At 37.0% G+C, this 24,741-nt stretch overlaps 1 protein-coding gene across 1 annotated transcript in view; it reads left to right on the plus strand.

The window, feature by feature from the left end:
- Positions 1-24,741, plus strand: part of frem2b (FRAS1 related extracellular matrix 2b) — a 118,027-nt gene that overhangs the window by 48,875 nt on the left and 44,411 nt on the right. The window contains exons 3-6 of the mRNA XM_053506752.1: positions 1,954-2,100; positions 6,086-6,316; positions 10,193-10,318; positions 11,900-12,151. Coding sequence (XP_053362727.1) covers positions 1,954-2,100; positions 6,086-6,316; positions 10,193-10,318; positions 11,900-12,151 — 756 coding nt within the window. The remainder of the gene's footprint in view (positions 1-1,953; positions 2,101-6,085; positions 6,317-10,192; positions 10,319-11,899; positions 12,152-24,741) is intronic.

A 24,741-nucleotide genomic window follows, 5' to 3' on the forward strand; every position in this document is an offset into this window, starting at 1 on the left:
GTAGGTAGTCAATCTGACCACATAAAGCAGCCATGAACAGGTGTTATCAGGCAGTATTTATGCACACACACAGACACAGACACAAACATTAAAACACCCAGACACGGCAGGGTGAACGTCTGTGCCTCGCCCTTTTCATGAAAGGGAAATGGACATAGTGAGACGTGACTGGTTTACCGAGCATGACAACCGAGGGAAGGACATGGGGAGATTGCTGTGAGGTTAGTGCTTGTGTAGTGCTGCCAAACTCTCAGTCTACGGTCCACTGATAGCCTGGAACAGTGTATCCAGAAGAGACACTTATTTAGCGTCCACCAATCTCTGTTCCCCTCCTCCTCGTGATCTCTCGTTTCTCACTCAAGTGGATTCGTCCTTTTATTCCTAAGTGGGTTTTTCATTGACTAAAATCCTATTTGGAATGGATTTATGTTTATCTGGGGTGTCAAGATTATTGTCAGAGTATCCCTTGGATTTAAGTCCTGTCCAATTTGTGGAAAATGAGCAGTAGAAAAAAGTCTGGGTCCCATCCAAATCAATATGTTGGTAAAGCTTGCATTATATTCCCTGGGAATTTCTTTAGTATACTGTAAGTAGGAACTTTAAGAAGCTTTCAATCATTTTATTGTCTTTCACAAAAATCTGTTCGAAACCAAACTAACAGTTAGTTTTGAAGTTTGAATAAGACATGCACAATATTTACATGGACTCATCAGAGAAGTGATGCATTATGTAAAGTTATCGAAATTCTAGAACACTTATAGCTGACCAGCACTTTATTCAGTACGCCTGTTTGAAGGTATCTAACCAACCAAACACATGACAGCATCTCAATGCATTTAGGCATGTAGACATGGTCTAGACCATCTGCTGAAGTTCAAACCAAGTATCAAAAGAAAGGTAATTTATTTGACCTTGAACATGACACGGCTGGCGGTTTCCGAAACTGCTGATCCACTGGGATATTCACACACAACCATCTTTAGGGTTCACAGAGAATGTTCTGCAAGAGAGAAAATATCCAGTGAGTGGCAGTTCTCTGGGTGAAAATGCCTTGTTGGTACTAGAGAATGGCCGACTTGTTTGATTTGGTAGAAAGACAAAAGTAACTCAAATAACATCTCATTACACCCAAGGTTTGCCGAAGTGCATCTTTAAACGCACAACACGTCGAACTTTTTAGCAGATGGGCTACAGCAGCAGACGACTACAACTGGTCCCACTCCTGTCAGCTAAAAACCGCAAACTGAGCCAACACATCTGCAGCAACTGCATGATGCTATCTTGCCAATATGGACCAAAAGCTCTTAGGAATGTTTCCAGCACCTTCTTGAATCAGTGCCACGAAGAATCAAGGCAGTTCTAAAGGCAAAAACCCCAGTACTAGCAACGTGCACCTATTGAATTGGCTGGCGAGGGTATATTTAGTCATGTGACCTGCTGACGATCAAGAGCAACTTATGTAGCCAGAGACTGTATAATAATAAAGATCAAAGGAATCAGTTGATATTAAAGTAAGGTGTGGTGCTCAGGGGATTTTTAGTGTAGAGACCTTGTGTCTGATTTGCGCTTTGTTCTCTAATAACATTACAGAACAGATGTACAGTGGGATCTAAAAGTTTGCTATGACTTTAGTATATACTTTTTTTTGTACCATGGACTGCCTTTTGGATCATCATTAAAGATTCAGCTAAACTAACCTAATATTAGACACTTGCCTTAAGTTTAGAACATTTTAACAGAACTTTCTACGAGGTTAAAAGCACAACATTATCCAAAATGTTTTCTTGCTGGTTGTCAGTTCCTATAATGACTGATTCATCACAGTCCTTTGCTCTAATTGCAGTAAGCCCTGAGGAGCTTTTTTTTTTTTTTTTTTTTTTTTGCATCAGTTCCTGATTAGTGTAGCAAGAATAGTGTCAGCATGAAATCAAGTATGATTGTGTTTGTGTGCAGGAGGAAACAAGCTGAAGAACCAACAGTTCAGGCTGACCTGGGCTTGGATCTCCCTGGAGAAGGAGTATTACGTGGTGGATGAAGAGGCCAAGTTCTTGGAGGTGGTTTTGAGACGGAGGGGTTACCTCGGCGAGACCTCGTTCATCAGTAAGTGGAATCATGTATTTGTGGTTTTAATAGTTGTTAGCTTACTTATTGGAGCACTTAATAATAAGAATGTTTTATTGCATCCATAAGGCATTTTGCACATCATTATAACTAAGAAGAATATACATTATGAATTGTATACCATAGGACTTTCTAGAATTGTTTAGTACAAGCACATATCTGACAGTAGTTCCAAATGAAAGATAACTTATATTTAAATCTAATCTTAAGTTTTAAGTGATTTAAGTGAAATAAAGAGATATTTGTTGTTGTGTTGAGTAGAGTTCTGTTAGGAGTATCTAGACCTGATGGTTTATTGATTGATGGATTTATTGATTGATTGCATTATTTGTTATTGGTCATATAATTGATTATCCCCTGCCCACTTAAAGACAACGTCACACACTCTGTTACTGAATTACACCACCTTTTCCTTTAAAAATGGCTGAGCCATCATTTTGATAAGCTTATGCAAGAGTCCATCCACTGTTGCATTCATTTCTCTCCACGGTTTTGGAGAGATGATGGGAGAGTTGGTTCGCCGTCCAAAACCTTCATTAGCACATTCCAAAGATGGCTTTTTTTTTTTTTTTATATATTTTTTGGCTGGGCAGTGTAAATCATCAATTTCAACTGTATTAGACATTTATAAATGACATTTATTATAATGTTTTATGTATAATGTTTTAATATATAAACTCCTTAAAAATCCTACAATGTGATTTTCTGGATTTTCTTTTTCTTATTTTGTCTCTCATAGTTGAGATATACCTATGATGAAAATTACAGGCCTCTCTCGTCTTTTTAAGTGCGAGAACTTGCACAATTGGTGGCTGATTAAATGCTTTTTTGCCCGTCCGTGTGTGTGTGTGTGTGTGTGTGTGTGTATGAATGAGTTCTTTGGGTGTTTAATGTTTTAAGCTTTATAAACAGTTTCTATTTGAAACCTCAGAGAGTTCCCTCAGGAAGGACAGTCCAAAGAACTCATCTTAAAAGGTTACTGACTTAAAGACCGGAAAGTCATGAAATGCCATTTTTTTATGTGCTTATCAATTCCCTCAGCTCTTTTGAGCTGCTGTTGGTCAGTCTGTTTTCTCAGGGCTAGCCTCCTGGGGTTTACTAGAATCGTTGATGGCAGGCAAACTTCAAGTTGTTCTTGTGTTTCTACTGTGGACAGAGGGCAGGATGAAGCCATTAGTGAACTCGTTCTCTATCTCATTTTCCTAATTACCAAATGTGAATGTGTGATTTAAATTGCCAAGCAATGTTTAAAGAAGTGGTATATTGACTTGAAACAAGACAAGACACCAGATGCTCGGTTGGCAAAAATAGCCTCAGTGCTGATTAATTTCTCCAATTCTCTCCTCATTATAGTAATGGCAACAGTTAAAGTGTAGTACATATTCTGTTCCCTATGAAAAGTGTACAGTATAATTAGACGCATTCAGTAATTTTTTTCCGGGGAAAACACACGAGTATGTGACATTTTCCACCATTTGGAGTAAACAGAGATGGCGCAGGATTTAATATCCCATTTGCTACATTTAAATGGCACAAATAACCTTTTTTTTTTTCCTGAAGCTGGAGCTATTTTACTGAGTCAGTAATGAAGTGCTGAAAGGTAAACTGTAAATGAAAGGAAGTGCTAAGCAGTGTGTCCCCTGTGTAGGCAATGTTAACAACCTTAGGTTCTAGGGCAGACAGAGAAAGTCGGTATAAAAGGTACAGTAGCTGAACACTCTGGTTCCCTCTGGAAAAGAGCATCTTACTTGAGGATCTTGAGAAAAAAAAAAAAAAAAACATCTTTTGCTCATTAGATGAATCTTTCAGGGTTTGGAGTGCAGCTTACGCTTGTCAGCTTTGACCTGACAAAATCTGGCTGCTGATTCTCCTGCTCAAGTTTCTGATTTGTGTTGGTTTGGATCGAAAAGAAAGTTCAAGCCTCTAGCTACTGAAGCACCATCGGTACTCTTTAGGGTTTTGCTGCTCTAGAGAAATGTTTGAAGGCTGTAGGTAGAATCAGCAGAGTTGTTTTTTCAGAGACTGACATAGTATAGAAGACAAGTTTTTTTGGAAAGAACAGATAGAGTATAATAATATATACAGTACTAACTCATAGTACAAGGTCTGCCCTGATGTATCCCACTTGTAGCAGAAAAAGTTAAGGCCCCACTAGTGGTTGCTGGGCAGTACAAGGGCTTGAACTCAAGACCTTGTGGTCGGTAGCTTTCCTGTTTCGAAAGCAAAAATCACAAACCACCCAAAACTGAAAGTGGGTTTAGTTAGTTCTTGGTTTTAGGGATTAATATTTAAAAGTCTGCAGGGTTACAAGCCTGCTTTTATAGTCTCTAATGCATGGATGGAAAAAGCTTTTTTTTTTTTTTTTTTTATCATCCTTGCTAAATTTTAGAATAATAAGCCATGATAGTAGTGGGAATGTTTATTCAGGAAAAGTTAAAAGAGTTTGAGATTAAAGGTCTTAACCTCTGAAGTGCAAACTGATCAAATGAAAAACCAAGGCTCTTTATAAAGGCTGTGCAACTACCCCAATTAAATTTTAATTTGGGTGGTCGTGGAGAGCCGCATCTTCGCATCCAGCTGTGAGAAAATAACAACTGGTTCCTGAAGCAGGCTCGAGTCTCTAGCACCTGCGCAGGTGGACCACCACTTGTTCTCACAAGGTTAGATTCACCTGCTGATAATTCACTCCTCCGCTCTGTGTAGAGTGTAAAGACCACAGTTTTTTTTTTTTTTTTTTTTTAATTCCAACCCTTCATCGACCTGTTGCTTGCCCCTCTGAAGTTCTCCTGCTGAGAAGAAGATATAATTTGAAAGCAGTCATTTCCTCTTTCTCTTCAAACAGAAGACTGCCTTTTTTCAGGCCCTGTTGGGCTAATTTAGTTTTATCCAGGCACGTGTGTGGGCAGATAGAGGCAGGACTCATCCTCTCTTCCATGTCTGTTTTTTTTTTTTTTTTTTTCATATCAAAGCATTTTTTTCCCTTTTTCTTCAAAGTACAGGTTCTCCTTTTTTTTTTTTAAGAGTCCAAATTCTCCATGTGTGCAATAGCATATCGGTACGCCTCCTAAATTTTGTCTCTCTTTACTTTAGCAACCCTCTCTTCTTCCCACCTTCTGTCCTCATGAATTAATCTCCAACAGAAAGACCCGTATCTAATATATGCTGTTAATTTATTATACTTTCAAGTCGCTTCTGTTTACTCGCTTGTGTTGTGACCGTTGCTGTAGGCTAGGCAACTGGTTTAATTACCACAGTGCCCATGCTGTGTATGGTCTTGCCAGCTGTCAAAGAAAGCTTGGCAACCCTGCAATGATCCAGCTGGCACGATGAAGCCTTTGTCAGTCGTCCATGTCCACCAAACCCCAGTGGACAGTCACATTCAAATACAGCTCATTTCATTTCGGCTACTGGAGGTTTGGCCAGAAGCTCTCAGCAATCATTTTGTTTAACTACAGTGCTGTGCAAGAGTCTTGAGCCACCCATCACTTCTTCATATTTTGCTTGCAAAGAGACAGATTTTCTTGTATTTTTAATGTACTCTTGAGGAATAGTTCTTCAAGCTTCATAAAGAACTTTTTTGGCTCTTGTTTTTGACTCTTGTTTTCAGTCCATTCCCTGCACTTGAAGAGTTTTAGAGGAATGTTGTTTGGTTGTTATGATTCTTTCAAGCATTAAAAAAAAAAAACATTGTAAGGCATCAACAGGTGAGAAACAAACATGATGTCATCTGATTAAGCCATCCTTAATCCACTATGCATTAAGCATGGCTTGATCAGATGACATCATCTTTGTTTCTGAAACAGATGAGAGGGGAAACGAGGTTGCTGCCAAGATTACATAAACAAACAATTTTTAAATTGTATCTTAAGGCACTTTGCAGCCTGTCGCAGTAAAAAAAATCTTATTTCTTTTCGTTTATTCAACATTGTTTCTAATTCATGCCAACCTTTTTTTTACTCCAAAGGTATTGGAACCAGGGATGGCACAGCAGAGAAAGACAAAGATTTTCGTGGCAAAGCCCAGAAACAGGTCCAGTTCAACCCAGGCCAGACCACTGCCACCTGGAAGGTCCGGATCCTCGGCGACCACCTGTACGAACAGGCGGAAACCTTCCAGATTGTTCTGTCTGAGCCTGTAATGGGGGCGCTTGAGTTCCCCCAGACAGCAACGGTGGAGATAATCGACCCTGAAGATGGTGAGTTTCCAAATTATTATAATTATTTTTTTCCTGCATTGTGTTGGCACTGGTTTAGGCAATTTATTTCCAGCTTATAAAAATGTCTGACAGATACCTGAGGCTGTAGTTATATTTAGGCTTTTATTGTGTAAATACGTTGACATTTTGTAAATCCTCATCAATATCTCATAATGAGTTTTCTGAACAGTGTTGCTCACTGGGTAATTTCTTCCAATAATAGCATTTAGAGATCTTTATTATTCAGGTAAACGCTTTAATCTTTTTATTAGTTTTATTTTAATATGAAAACCATTAAAATGATGGTAAATGGCATCATAAACTATTCTGATAAACAGCGCTATACCATGCGGATATGGAACGCATTAGGCAAAAGTAAAATAAAAAACGAAAAGGAAAAACTACAGTTATGAATAAATTGAATGATACTTGATTTATTTAGGTCTCCAAAGTCTTAGCAGTGTTACTATTTGTTTAGAGCACACCGTCAGCTTCTTTAGGAAAACTAAAGGATATTTGCTTTTTCTCTTTCTGAGTATTAAAGAGTATATTTGTGTTGGGGCTAAGAATACTCGTCAAATGCTACTAAAGCTTTAAAGATCTCATATATTATGTTTTAAGCTAAGACTCCCATAAAGCTGTGTGTTGATCCTTCAGCTGAAAAATCTTTCAGATAATGCATGTTAACATGCCTTAAACTTTTTTTTATTTTACTTCTTTTTCGACTACACCATTTCAGTGTCTATGTAAATGAGCTACTGATGAGACCCTAGAGAACAGAGCAACAAGCTGCTAGAGGGCCTCGTCTTATATGAGGTCACAATAGGGAAAAAATCCAATTGGCTTGTTTAACGGCTACCAATAAATACAGAAAAAAAGCAGGAAAAGTTATATTATTTATTTATTTTGGTGCACTGGAGATGCATTTAAATATTTAAATATGACTAAAATAATGGATTTTGCATATTAGGTCACCTTTAAGAACTGGGGCTCCTGAGTGGCATAGCAACCAAAAAAAAAAAAATCCCTGTTGATGAGAAAATGAATTCAGTGCTGACATTGCTGATGTCTTCCATGGTCAAGAGTTTAGGCGTGCAAAATAACTTCATTAAAAATAATTTAATTGAAACTCTGTCAATTTATATTTTACATGTAAAGACAACATGAACATGTATTATTCTAAAATGCAATATTAAGATATTGCAACATGAATTTATAATGGTTACGGACACTACAGATTTTTTTGTTTGTTTTTTAAGCTTTTACCAAAAAACAGTTAAAACAAGAATGTGCATATATTCTTGTTTTAACTGTTTTTTGGAATTTAAAGTTTTGCAATTTTAGTATCAATACTCAAAGTAATATGATTATTTATCATTTTACCTTTTTTTTGTTTGAAGTGGGACAGTATAACGCAGGAAAATTCCTATTTTTCACATATAAAATCATCTCTCCAAAACGTCTGAACGTTAAATTTTTAGGGAAGCAAGATTGGCCACTTCCATGTTGCATAAACTTTATAAGTAGCTTCTTTTGCACACACATTTTCTTTATTATATGTATAACATATGCGAAAAAAGAAAATGTGTCTGCCAAATGTGTACTTTATACGGTGGTTACACAGTGGAATTTTAAAAAGGTTTAATTTGATGTCATGCTAGTCAGTAATGTCTCTGGGCAAAAATCATTTTTAAGTCTGATTAATTGAGATGGGAAAGAGGCAGATTTTATCTCATGTAGAGAGAACAGATTTTCTGCTTATTCAGGGTTTTTTTTAACAGGAGAAAGTAATGAACAAATGGTAGGAGAAAATTGATGAAGTTAAGCATGAAAAGTTTCGGCAAATCATCTGATTACATTTTTAAACTGAAACGCAGTGCACATATTACACTGAGCATTACATAAAATGATTCTGTATCTTTTAAATGGTTTAAACTGACACAAGTCAATTGTATTAACCTTTGTGTTTATCAAAAATAATGCAATTTATATCTCGCATACTTAAACTTTGTTTAAGGGGCTTTGATTACAAAAACAAACAAAACAAAAAAACAGCGAAGAGGGAAAAAAAGCAACAGGATGAAAAATCTCCTGTCTGGATTTGCTTTATTCAGGGATTTTTTTCTTTCTGCACTTGTGTTTTAGACATTATTTATCATAGACATTTCTGTATTGATATTATAATATGACTGTTTTTAAAAATCTTAAGGTTTATTTAGTTGTTCAGTTTTTATGGGGAAAGTGTAGAAGTAGATATTGTGAGAATTCTGAGCTACTAATGCACCGAGAAGTGGCAAACAAAATAACAAAATGAGAACAAAACAACAAAACAACAAAACCCAAAACAAAAAAACAAAATGAGAACAAAATAACAAAACCGAAAACAAAATAACAAAATGAGAACAAAATAACAAAACTGTAAACAAAATAACAACTTCAAAAACAAAATAACAAAATAAAAAAATGAAAGAAAACAACAAAACTAAAAACTAATTAACAAAGTAAAAAACAAAATAATAAAACCGAAAACAAAACAAAACCGAAAACAATAAGTCAAAAAAGGTAGGTGTGGTTTGCGAATTACATTCTCACTGCTGATTGGATGAGACATCTGCCACTAAAGATCAACAATAAGAATTTTATTCTAAAACCAAACATAGCCGTGTTGACTCTTCCCGCTGATTGGACGAGACATCAGTCACTCAAAATATACAGGAAGTACTGCAGCCACATGGACATTTAGATGTATTTTCATTTAAGGATTCATTTCAGTATTTCAGGATTTTACAGCACTTTGGTCAAATACGTTGTGTTAAATATGCTTTAAAAATGGTTCTGACTTCACTAGGTAATACTTTTTGTATGTCTTAAGTGACAGATGTCTCATCCAAAGAAGAATTTCATTTGCAATCTATATCCACCTTTTCCGGTTTGACTAAATTGTCGTCGTGTTTTCTCATTTGTTAGATTGTTTTTGTTGTTGTTGTTTTTTAATTGTTGTTTTGTTTTCAGTTTTGTTATTTTGTTTTTTTTAATGTGTTATTGTTTTCGGTTTTATTATATCGTTTTGCACTCCTCAGCCACCGTACACATGTGATGCACAGGTGCATTATTAAAGATAAACTATGAGTTAATTATGCTCCATTGACGCTTTTATGGATGCCTTCTATGCCTGTTTAATGTGGATAGATGGATTAAAAAAAAAAAAAATAGAACATAAGTTGTTGTGGTGGCTTTTTTTTTATGCTGTTATTCAGGGTTTGTATATAATACACAAACGTTTGCTTGGATCCATGCTGAATCCATAATCCTAGAACTTTACACTTAGTGGTTGTAAATTCAGATCTGTACACCGGTTTCAGTGTTTCCGAAGGTCACAAGCTTGAGGGAAGCTGAAACTATTTATGCTACAAGTGTATAGTGGAAGCAAAGGTTACAAACACACAAAAAAGGCAGGGAGCTTAGGCCACATTACCATAAAAATGCTCTGACATTCTCGCTGGCCCTTGTTCATGGAATGCCAGCGAGGGCTCCGAAAATCTGACTTTCGATCTCCTGCGTCCCTGTTCAGCTTCCCGCTGCCTAATGGAATCAGATTTGGGGTATTTTTTTCCGGCCAGTAGAGTTTATTACATAGTCTTGTAGCTCTAGGAGGATATTGATTCCTCTCGCATGATCCACTGCACATTGGAGTGTGTTCTTAAGTTTTAACATCTTACACTTGGGGGGGAAAAAAGAAGAAGAAGTTGAGTGTTCTTAGAGTTCTAGTAAACTTTAATACAGCAGAAGCATTCTGTTGTAATGGCAAAGTGCTGGCTTTGAACCTTTAAACAAACTGGACTGTAAAATTGTTTCTTTTTTCTGTTCTCTTTAAAGAGTCCACAGTGTTCATTCCTTCATCAACGTACTCGATCGAGGAAGACGTCGGAGAGTTTCTCATTCCTGTTCGCCGGTCTGGAGATGTGAGTCAAGAACTGATGGTCATCTGTTTTACACAGCGAGGTACGCAGGGAAATTCACACTGCTTTAATGTCCGCATTGCTTATTCCACTCACAAGTTTTAATAGGAAACACTGTTAAATCTTAATCGCTCATTTTTACTCCAACTGTCCAGATGGTTCGTCAACCACATGGCAGTTTTGCCTGATTGTCCAACATTGTCCGTCCATCATCTGTCAAATTATAGACCATCATTGTAATTGTTTAACATTTTCTCTTTTCCAGATCAAAGTCTGTTCTAGTACTGTTTTTAAAGTGTTTCTGGATTTGTAATATTAATCATATACTGTGCAAAAGTCTTGGCCCATCACTCATTTTTTCATATTAAATTAAATTGTCTGGCGTTTTTTTGTTTGCTTTTTTAGTTTAAATTCATTCATTCATTTATTTATTAAAAGGTGGCACTCTGGTGGTGTGTTTAGCTGTTTCTGTCTTTAACTGTTGCCTCCAGGGTTGGGGTTCGATTCCCACCTCAGGTCCCTGTGCATAGTGAGTTTCTTCTCAGGTACACTGTTTTTTCTCCCACAGTCCAAACACATGCAACATAGGTTAATTGACGTTTTCAAATTGCCTAGTGTGTGTGTGTGTGTGTGGATGTGTGGACTTGTGTGCTATGCGATGGATTTTCACCCCGTCCAAGGGGTCCAGGGTGTATCGCTCCTCATGCCCCCAAGTCACCTGAGATTGGCACCAGGCCTCCCAAAACTTTGAACATACAAGTGGTACAGTATATACAGTACTGTAGAATGAGAGAGAGAGTAAGAGCTGATGACATACTGTACAGCCATACAGTACTGTGCAAAAGTCTTTACCACTTATTTCTTCATATTGGATTAAATTACCTTATGTTGATTAAAGAAATTAAGACAAATGAAGACTTTTACTGCGGCAGGCTACAAAGTGCCTAAAGATAAAGTTTAAAAATGTTTTGGGGAATTTGATGTAACAACCTCAGCAGCAGCCTCATTTCCCCTTTTGTCTGTTCCAACCACTCGGCATCACCAGTATACTAATCCCCGGCTTAAGTTCGATGTTTTTTCTGCTTGAATAAGCGGGAAAACCATCAGGTACAGGGACTGCACTGAAAATGAGCTCGCAAAAAGGTTATTCAGGAGGCCTGGAAAACTATTTTTCAAGACTACATTAAATACAAGTAGGTCTGGCTCTTTGGAAGCAAAATATGAAGAAATGAGGGAGATCAAGACTTTTGCACAGAACTGTAAAATTCAAGGATGACCATATGCAATTTTTCCATGGAAGAAAATTGATTTGCTTTTTTATTTCAAGCTTCTTCTTTTTTTTTTTTTTTTTGGTTGTTTTTGCATCTTCCTGACTAAATTCAGACCAACTCCTTAGTCTGACCAGAAAGGATTGGTTATGGCTTGGTAGTATTTGATTCCTGAGGGCTATAAAAACCTTTATTGTGTAATTTTTACGGTGCAACCACACTACAGAACATCCAGTCAGCTAGGCCTTTAGTTATCTGTTTCCACGCCTTGTCTCACTGCTCATTAGATCTCCATACTGGAAGTTCACTATAAAAATCATGCTTCTATCTTAACCTGTACTCTGCATGCCTTACAGGCACAGCCACTGGCACCGTCCCCACCACTGTGCTTTCCTATTCGGATTATATCTCGCGTCCGGAAGAACACATCAGCGTTCTACGCTTCGACCGAGATGAAATCGAGAAGGCGTGCCGTGTGGTGGTGATTGACGATTCGTTGTATGAACCTGAGGAAAGCTTTAATGTCACCCTCAGCATGCCCATGGGGGGTCGCCTGGGCCAGGAGTTCCCCACCACCAGGATCACCATCCTGCCTGACTCTGATGACGGTAAGGAGCTCAGTCTTGTTGCATAAGTTTTAATGTTTTTTGGACAAACTGTCAAATCTGGAGTTAATAGTCAAATTATGCACATTGGTATTCAGAGCTCGGACATTACGTGCTTATTAGTTGAACGTGAGCCAGAGTTGGCCTAAAACAGAGACGTATATCAGTTTTACAGTACGTGAGTGTGACCTTGTGCTTAGGCCTGTTTTTCTTGCATAATATTCGCATAGGTAAAGGACAGTTGTAAATGAAGCAGCCTGACTGTTTCATCTATTCGTATGTCCTGCTAAAAGCTATATTTATTTTACTAATAAAAATACTTTAAATGTTAAAAAATCTTAAATCTTAATATTAAATTTGGAAAAATTAATTGCAGATGTAATGTGTGAAAAAAGAAAAAGGTCATCAAAAGACACCAGAGAAGATTACATTTTAATTTGAGACATTACTTATTTTAAAAAAGCAATTTTCATTTTATTTTGTATAGATCAACTCCATACTTAAAACTGAGCTGTTATTATAGCAGATGCTTGGTCAGCTTATTCTAGAGCCACCCAAGCACACACACACACACACACACACACACACACATGCATACATCACATTAATTCATGATAAACTTGCATATACTCTGTGTACACATTGCAATTTCATGACCTCAATTTATCATCTTATGGCCACATTATGGTATAAACACAAGCGTTAAAAAATACAGAAAGAAATCTATACTTTTTTATGGTCTGTACGAGTCAAGAGCAGATACAGTTCTCTAAAGAATCATAATTTCTGCTGCTGTGAATTGTGCTAATAAATGCATAAATAAATAAATTTATTAATTAATAAATAAATAAATAAAAGTTTTTACTTGAATAGTGATACATTTATTTTTGCTTTTTTTGTGCTTCTCAGATTGGACAGCATTAAATATTGTTCAGTTGGACAAAAGCTAAAAAAAAAAAGAAAAAAAAGAAATGCTGCTGTTGACCAATCTGTTTTTTTGACAGAGCAATATTGCAGGAAACTGAACCAAAAAGGAATGAAAAACATGAAAATATAAAACTGTAAAACATTCTCTGTTTACTGATGTATTGATTTTCTTTAGAGACACTGGGAGAAGTTTTTCTTTATTCCTCCATTCATAATTTTAATATAATTTCTGTGTTTAAAGTAAATAAGGTTAATGCTTTTTATTATTATGCAATTGAATTGCATTTTAAATACCCTGCTTATGGAAAAATAATTCATCTAAAAAACAAAGTTGTTAACCAGGTCCAGGGTTCAGCTCCGGTAATGGAATAAGATGAGGCAGAGGATGAGTATGAGAAAAATGATGAGGTCCTGTGTGGAAATAACAGTGCTTAATAACAATATATTGAGAGTGAAATTTATATAAAATTACATGTTCAAATCCATTCCTAATAACCTCAACATCAAAAATAAATCCAGAGTTGTGTTTTTTTTTGTATGGTATGCAAGAATAGCTCGACCAATATTGTTTTTTCTGTGGTTGATGCCGATTTTTAGTCATCAGTCCAGCTGATGGCCGGCATATAATACTGATTTTATGATAATAATAATAATAATAATAATAATAATAATAATAATTTATTATTATTATTATTATTATTATTACGATTATTCTCTTTATTTTTCCTCCCCATCTGGTAAAATATAACATATAAAAATGAATAATTAATAACACTTAACTTTACTTAACTTTTTATTAAGACTGCACATATTAGAAACATCCAAGCTTCCTAGTAATCCATTCTACAGTATAATTTCACGCACATTACAATCTAACAGCTAACAGATCTCTTCAATAACTACCCAGGAAGCAGCTCAGAAGAAAAACTGACGTAAATCTTTTTCAAATTGTTCCCTTTTTTATCAACATAAATGTTTTGTTTTTTTAACCACATACATACTGTATAGATGTAACGGACAAAAAATAAGCTAAGGGTGCATTTAACATTCACTAGCACCTAAAATTAGCTAGTGTTTAGGGCACTTTAGCTAGCTATTAACACTATGCTAACAGGATGTTTTAAATCCCATAGACATGCTAGCGCAATTAGTGTTAAACAGTTTTATATTTGCTCCAAGACACAAACCAAACAGCTTTATAATAAGTACAAAAATCGACATACGGATTTAATCCAGTTCTTAAGGTGAAATTTATATTGCAAAACGCATTCAGGAAATAATGTAAATGCACCCCAAAATATGGACAATATTACCTGTTTCCAACAATTATATTTTTGCATATAAAAAAAAAACAATTGAGAAAAGACATACAGAGAAATGAAGTACAATATAAAATAAATAGACATTAAACCTCACTTAACCTTAATTTATGATTCCTCTTGGCACCGTCTGCTTTTTTAGCAAAGCTGAAAGTGTCTCCCTTTTCTTCTTGCTACTGTCCTCGATAACATGCTTTCAAGATTCAAAGAACTTTATTAATCCCACAGGGAAATTGCTTATCCTTGGTTATAATTGCTTACAGTCCTTTTCCAGGAAGAAAAGGAAACGAGAAATAAATTAGAAAAAAAGCAAAAAAAAAAAAAAACACAGTAAATCCTTAGTTGCACACTAAACTAAATTCTATACACAGATATTGCAAAAAAAGTTATAAAAAAAAAGGTATTGCACAGGTTATATGGGTAAGTCAGAAATTGAACTTGAAAAGTGGTATAGCCCAAGAGCATTAGTAGATATTGCACACATTGTCCAGGTATGTAATAATATTGTATTATTGTTACTAACGGCGACTCTCTATAGTGTCCGCGTTACAGAGAAGAGTTGTATAATATTATGACCATAGGGAGAAAAGGGACCCATGATGCTACTGTACGTCTTCACTAAATCGTGCACAAAATGCAAAAATAAAAAACTTTAACTCATTTTTCTTGCTTTTTCACTGATGCTAACAGGTTTTGAATGGACTTACAGGCAACTTAGCCAGGATTCATTCGTTTGTTTATATGCTATTAAAAATGCTTTGTATGCTGAATTAATTTGTTTGCTAAATTTCTGTTCTTAAGGCGAAAATTCATATGGGAGGGCATTCGTATACCAAGGTTCCACTGTACTGAAATAAGCATTACAAGTAGTATCACTTTCGCTTTCATAGATGTGTATAGGACATGTATGTCCTCAATAGACAAAGTGAATGAGAAAAACAGCAGCTGAACTTTTACTATTTATGGCTCTACAGCAATAACAATGGGCTGCATGTACTGTACATGCACCTGCCTGTTAATCGGCCTAATATGCTCGGGCCTCGGTCGACGTCGTTTTATTAAATAATGACAAAAATGAGCCGTATGATCAGTCGGGCAACCTTTAGTTAGGAACACATGTAATATAGTCTGTATTCTGTGAAAGCCAAACATGTCAAGACATAATGAGATCATGTAAAACATAGAAAAATGATGTTTGGTCCATAAACTCAATTATTGCTTATCCTGCCAGCCTGAGCGTCTCCCGGCACACAGTACAGGGTGTATATGTATAAGAGTAGTGCTGCATATCATGCTATCCAAATGTTGCCCAAGCCTTCCAGGAGTACATTTTCAAGTCACCAATGTGGTTTTGGATGTCAAGCTGACTCCTCTTCTTACTTAAGGTGATTCTGTATCTCATCACATTATACAAGACTGTCATCTTTAATTTGGAGAATATTTATGGTTATTAGGGGACATAGGGATCTGTTATAATAGGGAATGCTGGGTAGTTGCACAGTTGTCTTTCCACTTTGAGCTAGCTGTGTATTTCATCACCATTCAAGACTGTAATCCTGTGAAGTTTTTTTTTTCCTCTTCTTTTCTTCTTTTAGCATTCATGCTGTTTGTTGCAGGCTGGTAGAACATAATTGAATTTTGATTTTAAGATCAAAAACTTCGAAGGTAATTACGGCTGAGCTTCCTGTATTTTTATTTATTTAATTAAAAGTTAATGACATTTTGAAACTCCCCCTAGCCATTTATTAAAATAAACAAGACATTTCCCTAAACAGGCATAAATATAAACAGGCACAATGTATACTGTAGCTGTTATTTCAGTTTCCAGAAAGATGATTGTTTGGAAGTTGTGGACTAACAGCATTATATCGTGTGGCCAAAACTTTTGCTAGCAACCATATTGCGGTCATTCGTGTTAATGGTCTGCTGGATTTTTTATTTTTATTTTATTTTTTAATGAAACGCAATATGACCTCTCTTAAATGAACATTTTCGAGAATCATAAGCATAGTGGTGACTAGCAAATCACAAAAGAACACAGAAATGAGATTTTATATTATTATGCAATAATGCAATAGACTGGCATCCCGCCTCAAGGATCTGTTCCTTCCTTATGTGCAGTGCACCGGGCTTACAGTGCGCTCTAGATCAAATACAATGCATACAGTACCAGAACACTTGCACAATGCATTCAAGTTAAAGGCGTTAATGAGAATAGTATTAAATCTGCATTGTGCAATGAGGGAGGCAAGTTGTAAACTTGCTTTATTAGGTTTTATACAGAATCTATTATCTATTATCAGGAGTCTAAAAACAGACAGACGTGGCTGTTAAATTGGGAATGAAACGAGCAGTTAAGAATGTATATCACAGAAAGGAAGGAGGATCAGAATCTGAGATGCTGGCACAAGCAATTAGAAGTTAACTGCATATTTGAGTCAGAGCTGGGCAACTGGAGCTCCTCCCCGCAGATGGGTGGCAAAATGTCTTCGGGACAGCAGGAGGCAGAGCGATGGCTCCATTGGTGACGGCAGGAAGTGGTGTGAAAGGGTTCTCTGCAGTAGCACGAGGCAGCATGTCCAGTGCGGACAGAAGGTGGAACAATGGCTTCTTCTGTGATTGTTGGAGCAGGAGAAGACTCATTATAGTCTTTGGCCAGAGTCATGGAGCGGGCAGGTTGGCCTGTAAGAGTGGGTGGGGTGGGTTTTTTTCACAAGTTGAAAGGTTACAGCTCTGGCGGCAATTGAAAAAAAAAGCATGTTTTGCAATACAAAGCATGATACACAGGGTTAAAACGCTTAAACAGATGAACACTGTCAGGGATCAAACCAACGAGGGGAAAACCGTAACAAATTATTAGGTGCATGGAATATGCTCATATTAAAATCTTAAAATTGGTGGAAGAAAACATCACTTTCGCTTTAAAGTTTAAAGGGACAACGAGCACACCAGAAGATATTTTACAAATGCAACTATGGTGATATTCAAGGCTGAAATGTTGTTGTTGTTGTGTGGCCAAACCAGTGCCCTACTGAGCATTAACATTTATCATGGACAAGGCTGGTTGTTAAAAAGGAAAAAATAAATGAAGCCCATAGAAGAGTCCAGGCCCCTCTGATATCTCTTAAGTGTATGAGTTTATTTGCTCAGTCACTCTCAGTTCTTTAAAACATGGAGAAAAAAAATGTGTTAAAATGGCTGTAACTCCTTCACGCTTTGCTTATTTGACATGGGCACGCTTGGAAATCGAAGCCGACAACCTATTTTTCAGTTTTTTTCATATTAAATCCGGTGTGAAATGAATCCGATGAGCGTTTCATTTCAAATGCAATGTACAGAGGCAAATCAACAAAAAAAATCGTGTCACTGTCTAATTACCCTCATCCCGCGCCGCGTTCGTGAAGTTGTTGCAGGCTTTGTTTGAGTACGGCTCAGAGATATGTGGGAGAGGTTACACTGAATGTTTCATTTAAATTCATGGAATTTATCGAACGCCGCTTCAAACCTTGAAACGATTTTCTACCTATAATTCATGAAGCATAAAAGCAAAGAATAGGAGCGCACACCTGAGGATAGGGTGAATGGATGATTTTGCCGATAATGTAGCGAAAGTTATTCCAAAACGCCGTGGTGATGTTTGAACGAGCAGTGAGCAGCGTGTGTGATCCTTTATAAATGAAACCTGCTTTGTGTAGGAGATTTTTTTTTTCTTTTGTTGTGACATTAAGGCCGAGGGCATCGGAAACACGATGATGTTTAATATGAAGTGGAATAAATTTGACTTTTTAAAATTCTTGGTGTCGTTCCATGGAATATTTACAACTGGTTGACTAAAAGGAAGGTGAGAAATCAAGCCCAGCTCTTGGTTTACCATGAGATTGTGTGTAGAGTTGGATAAAAAATGGTGGCGGAAATGAGTGTTTGACTAGGCAGGAGTGTGTATGTGTGCGTGCTTCCTCTTAGCATTCCCTTATCGTTCATCTGCAGGCATGGTTAGGGGGTGTTCTTTATCGTATCTCCCTCATGGTGCCTCTTTTGTTCAGCAACACCTCCGGGCTTTGGTTGTCCTCCCCTTTTTTCACCTCCCTTCCCCTTCACTCTGTTCTAGTCTGCTTAGCTTCTTTTTTTCTTTTTCTTTTTTAAACATAGACCATGCATGCGTACTGGGTGCAAAACACTGCCTGCAGACTTGTATTTAGTTTTCTGACAGCCAAAAGTTTTGAAGTGGTAAATGAAATGTAGTGAATATACTGTACTGCAGAATGGTAATCCGGATTAAGATTAAGATCCATAAGGAGCAAGCCAGTGGCAACATTGACACAGAAGGGAAAAAAAACTTTCCAAAATAACATAAGGAAGGAACCAAACAGAACCCGTCTGTATCTTTTTTAAATGCAATGAATAGTGGAATTACAAATCAGTATTCTTTTACATATATTGTGAATGCAAAGCTTGGGATGAGCACGGAAGTACAGTAGCAGTTCAAATCCACAGTGGTCACAGGTAAGACTTCGGCATAAACGTTTTAATAAGTGTTGCTTCATGCAACCATGCGCAAGCCAGAGGTCACAAGTACAGAATTAGAAGCATACGCATGATTATAGGATCCTAATCATAAAAGAATGGTGTGCAAGGAGCTCGCATCACACCCTGAATAGTAATTAAACATAATTCATCTATCCTTCCCTCTCAGAAGATGAGAATCACAGGCTCCCTGTTGAGATGTGGATGAACTGTATTGGCGGTAACAATTTGGTTGCACACTGTGTTAGTTGCATCTCCCTCACTTATTGCCCCCCATACGTGTCTGGTTGTTAGATGCTCGCTAACAGTACAAGCAACATGACTTTCCTACTCTAAGCAGTATGTGTACTGTATCTGTTGTAATTTAATCCACTTAACGTATGGAAGCATTGTTCTTGGTAATCTCGAAAGAATTTGCACACTTGCAGCTGTCGTCGTCAGAAAAGGTTGGTCGTTGATAGAAACTAGAAACCTTCATACGACCCATTTGGCGAGAGATCAAGTAACTTAAATGTCAGCTTTTCCGGAGACCAAAACAATTTTAACAAAGATTATAACAAGGAGTTTGGAACTGCTGTTGGCCTTTAACAAGGGTTTTTAAAATGCACCATGTCAGCCGTGTGCAAGTACATGCATTCAGGCATCGGATTGGAAGTTAACGGCCCAAGCTGTATTATTTATTTACTTTATTTACTTATTTATTTGTTTAAAAGAAGATGAAGTTGTCTGAAGAGATGGGGGGTTGGTAGTCACAATACAATCTTCAATCCTATGATGGACTCCATCCTCTGCTGCATCTGTCTGCCAGGATCCTACATGATGGTACAGAATGGCTACGTTTAATAACGAGAACGTTTGTGAACACAAGATGGGTCATCAGACCGTTTAACTGTCATAAGCACGCGAATGTTTCCCAAGCGCTCTTGCTACTGAACGCAGCCCTGCTGTACTTGTGTTTTTGTAACATGGAGCAACAAGTAGCTGATGAAGTTAACTGTAGAGCAATAGAACTTGGTAACACTTTCTGATTAGTGTTTTAATGATAAGAATTTTCTTTTTTATTCTCGCTAGCTTTTGAAATCAGCCAAGGTTAGCTAATGTTAGTCAAGGACCGTTGACAACCGACTAGAAAACTAAATGACCAAATAAAAAAATTTCTCTTTATATCCATGGATACAAAGACTGAATTAAGCATTGAAAGTTTTTAAGTACAGTCGCCCCAGCCGGACTCAGTCAGTATTCAGTTATTATTATTATCAGATAATGCTAGTAAAGCACAGTACTGTAACTAAATTTCTTGAACACAGGGCTCCAGTTTAAATCACCGTGGCTGCATGAGTTTATCTGGTTATATTATCAAAGGGGTTCAATTTTGGCTCCTTAAATTAGTTTTGTTTTCTTTAATCTTTGGCATTTATGAGCCAAAAGCTTATAAAGATTTATATTTGTCTGGATCCCTACGACAATCCTTAAGTCACTCATTTTTAAGTTGAACATAGTTATGTCTTAATGTTCTGCCAAAGAAAAAAGCTTGGTGTGTTGGTAAATTTGTTGCTAATAAAAAGAAATATTAATGAAAGAAATAACGAAAACTAGCAGCATGATGTCACCCGAAGACAGCGGGGATACAGAAAAATGTTAGATGGCGATTTTTATGTCAGAGACTACAGTATGCAGTTGCTTGGAATGAAAAACATGTCCATTTCCCTTGCAGACAAAAGGGTGGATTTTTGCCTCGCCGTTTTGAAGCCCTCAGTAGAATGCACATGGCTACTGTAGAAATTGATTTGCGGATAGTGCTGTATGTGAAAACGTCGCCGTGGTTGTGACAAATGTCTCTGGACCACTTTCAGAGCTGGAGAAATGGAGTAGCATCTACCTTTTATCAAAATTCTTTCATGTTCATTCAGTGGTTTTTCTCTTTCAGTATTTATTAGGGTCAGATCGGAGAGACAGAAAATCCTCATTCTTCTTTATTTAAGAAAGATCTTCTGACGCAGGAATCATTTTCTAGCTGCAGTTAAAGCAAGAAGAAGTAGAAAAGAAAAACCCAAACCATTTAACCCAAACCAAAAAATCTGTACTTTTAACTTTACTTAGTGATCACTTAGGTGTATTTTCAAGTATAATTTGTACAAGTACAAAATTCCTCCTTATTTATATTCATAAAAGGTTCAGATAAGCAACCAACCTCATTGCATGGTGAAAACAGTTTAAAGCATGTAAACTGTAAACTAGGGGTGTAAAACACACAGCGTAAAAGTTTTACATAATACGTTCTTGTGTGGACTGTAATTGAATTCAGAATGTGTTTTTTTTTTACTAGAGGAAGCTAAATGTGCTAATTATGACTACATTTCCATTAGCTTACAATTTACATTGTAAATTTAAGAAAACAAAAAAATGAAAGTCTTTTTAGGGCTTTAATGGCAACTGCAGTCTATAACAATAGAAACATGAATGTAAAAGAACACCAATTTGTTGCTTAATTAAAAAAAGAACTGCTATTTATTTTATTCCGACTCACTTGACATTGGACAAAGTACGATGTGACATGACACTAATGGCTTAACCATTAGTGATTGGTTCATGCCTATAAAGATGACGCATCATGTTAAAGTGGTTATGTTTACACTGCATGTTACCATGTTTGACTAATTCCAGGTTCAATCTGTTGACGAGCAGTTAGTTGCGAGCAGTTAGTTGGCTGTACTTCTTGTATTAGCTGTTTTATCAGCTATTGCTAGTGCTGCTACTGTATAAAATCCTCTGCCATTAATCAGTGATGATTGACGTCAGCGAGCGATTCCAAGCATGCGCAGAGGCAAGAATTCCGATCTGCCCATTCTCATCCAAGTCACATGACCGCGTGTCGGATATGAATCTTATCCAGGACCACATACGAAAGTGACTCAGATCCGATCTGAACAACATGAGATTTGTGCGCTTAGGTCTGTGTCGCATCCCGCTGGTAATGTGAATGTAGCCCAAACAATTAGACTTAGTTGAAATGAACCTCCAAGATAGAGCGGATTTTTTACATTTTTGACAATTAAAAATAAAATAAAAAGACATATTTAATGGAAACAGTTGCAGAACCAAGTTGCTATACCAGGATTTCATTTATTTTTATACATTAATCAGCCTTGCCTTGCAACAGGTTTTTTTAGTGCTTGTTCTGGACCATGGCCAGTTAATGGTTTAGCTCAAGTTTTTAACGTCATATCATCTCAGTGGGTTGTTCCTTTGCCACTGTTGCGAATGTGTGATAACTTAATAATGCTATAAACTTCTTTATGCAGTTTTAAAGTGATATCTTTTCTTTTCATTTTTAAAGAGATGCTTAAGGCCTTGTTTACACGGGCGTTAAAATCCAGCATTTTTCTGGCGTTCGTAGCGTCCGGTGAGCGCGCATCAAGCGCAGAGTGTTTTCTACACATAGGAGTCAATGAGAGTGTTCACACAGGCTTTGGTGACGTGCGTTTGTCCGGCTGCGCGTTTATACGGCATTAAAAAAACGTTGCATGCAGCTTTTTCTTGGCGTTCAAAACCCAACGAACGCAAGGAAACTGCTTCTAGTGCGTTTTCTTCACGTTCATTTTACGCTTCGGAGGACCGGATATATCCCATGATCCTACATGCTATACATAGGGAAATGCGGAAAAGGGCAAAATAAAAAAAATAAAAAAAATTAACTGTTGAAAAACTTACGCGGAAATTTTCGCATTTCTTTATATACCACAAAAAAACTTCCTTTAATCCGACTTTGTGCAGTCAGAGAGTGAACCCGGAAGCGGCGGGCTTTCATATCCAGATCCCGACACACTGCCCCCACAGGTTAACACACAAACTACAGTTTGGGCTGCAGGCTGACGTTAGACAGAGAAAAACCAACGCCGGTGTGGAAGTCAATCAAGCGCCACCACAAAATGCAACATAAACGTCTAGGACGTTCAGAGCACGTTCATTTATCCAAAAACTTAACGCCCGTGTGAACAAGGCCTTATGATGATGTCTCTTGTTTAAAATGCTATACAAATAAAATTGAGCTGAACTGAATATCGTCGTCATACAGTATGCCTAAACAAGGATCGCTAGAATTAGCCGAAGGGTCTTCCCACTACAACCCGGTGTACATTCTTTCTTTTCTCAGTCTTCCCAAGCGTGGCTTAACCAGACACAAGTGAGGGATGTTTTCAGTAAGAAGAGCATCCCTTATGGTTTTAATCTGTCAGATAACGAGAAGAAAGGTGCTTGTGTGATATCGGGAACAGTGCTATCCAGGCTTGAAGTTCTGTTAGTGCTGGTAAGTGACAATCGGAAGCCTCTTAAGCGTATCAGTTGGCATGTTGATCCTGTCTCGCACCGATGACTTTGTCTGGAATGAATAAACAGGGTGGTGAACAGCAAGGCTTTGTGGCGACACTCTTTGTGCATGCTTTTATTGTTATCTTGCTCTGCAAACATAAGCCTTGGCTGGTGGCAAAACTGGGGAGAAAAAAAAAACGGAGATAGAAGAAGAAGGAAAAAAAAAAAACACTGCCTGAAGCTGTAGTCTTACAGCGACGTTCCTTCATCTCCAACAACGATGCGTGCACCTGAAACCTAATCGCTTGTTTTTTAACACAGCCAGACAGAAGTCAGCTTATTGGGTGGCCATCTTCTAGCAGTCTGAAAGCAGTCCAAGACTTGGTGACAGCTTAGACACTACATGCAGTATTTTTCATGAAAAAAAAAAAAAGGACTTGGCTGGTGGCTATGGTTACTTGGTTTATTTTTACCTCCCACTGTCAAGTTGTCAATGACCTCAGACTTATGTCTCAAACTCTGTACAATTCTGGGTTTTCTTTTTATATTCATAAGTGTTCAGTGCTACATATGCTGCCATTTTTACAAGACAATTGATGTGAACACTGTCAATGTCTAACAAACTGGTGCATCAGGACGCATTGTTTAGTTTCTTTATTTGGGTTCTTGTTCAAACTCCAGACAAAGTATGAGAGTTAGATTATACAACCATACCCATGCTCATTTAAAACCTGAATGCTCCAGCCAATTCGAAGATAAATGCTCGGGAGATCAAAGAATCAATATACCAAAAAGATCAGAATGTAAAAAATCAAAGAGTCACAGAAACTAGGAATCTGACACTTTTGAAAGGCAGAAGTTATGGCTTAGAGTTTCAGCAATTAAACATGCACAACTTCACAGTGTGTACAGACAAACAACGGGGTATAAACACACTGGCTAATGAGACAAAACAAAACTCAGGTCGGGGACAAAGAAAGGACAGGTGCAAACAACGATCAGGGGGTAAATTCAGGGCAGAAGGATGACGGTAAACAGACACTTGACATCTTGGAATTTTGAGATTTTTATCTTTTTTGTTGAAAAAAAAAAAAAAGGTAATGTTTCATGTCACTGAATATTTACTTCTCCGAAGCGTTTCTTAAGTGAAATATAAAGTTAACATTTTGCCTGTTTTAACTTGGTTTTCTTCGGCATCATAAAATTGTCATCCACCATATTTACCTGCATGGCCAATCAAGGCTCTGCTTGTTAAAGGCTACTTTAATGTATACTGGATTAAAAAATTATTATATAGAAATAGTACATGTTCTGTAGAATTTCTTTAAATCTGACCTGAATTCCAATCATGGCTCGATTTTAAAGTCTTTTAATGTAATGATTTTAGTCTTTTAATGTAAAATAATTATATTCCAGATTTACTTATACAGTAAATATTTTTATAAATAAATATACCACAATATCTTGAATCTAGTCAAATTTATAAAATATTTCTAGTTGTAATATTAAACATAA

The sequence above is a fragment of the Clarias gariepinus genome, chromosome 11 (genome assembly GCF_024256425.1).
Source record: "Clarias gariepinus isolate MV-2021 ecotype Netherlands chromosome 11, CGAR_prim_01v2, whole genome shotgun sequence".
NCBI classification, from domain to species: Eukaryota; Metazoa; Chordata; class Actinopteri; order Siluriformes; family Clariidae; genus Clarias; species Clarias gariepinus.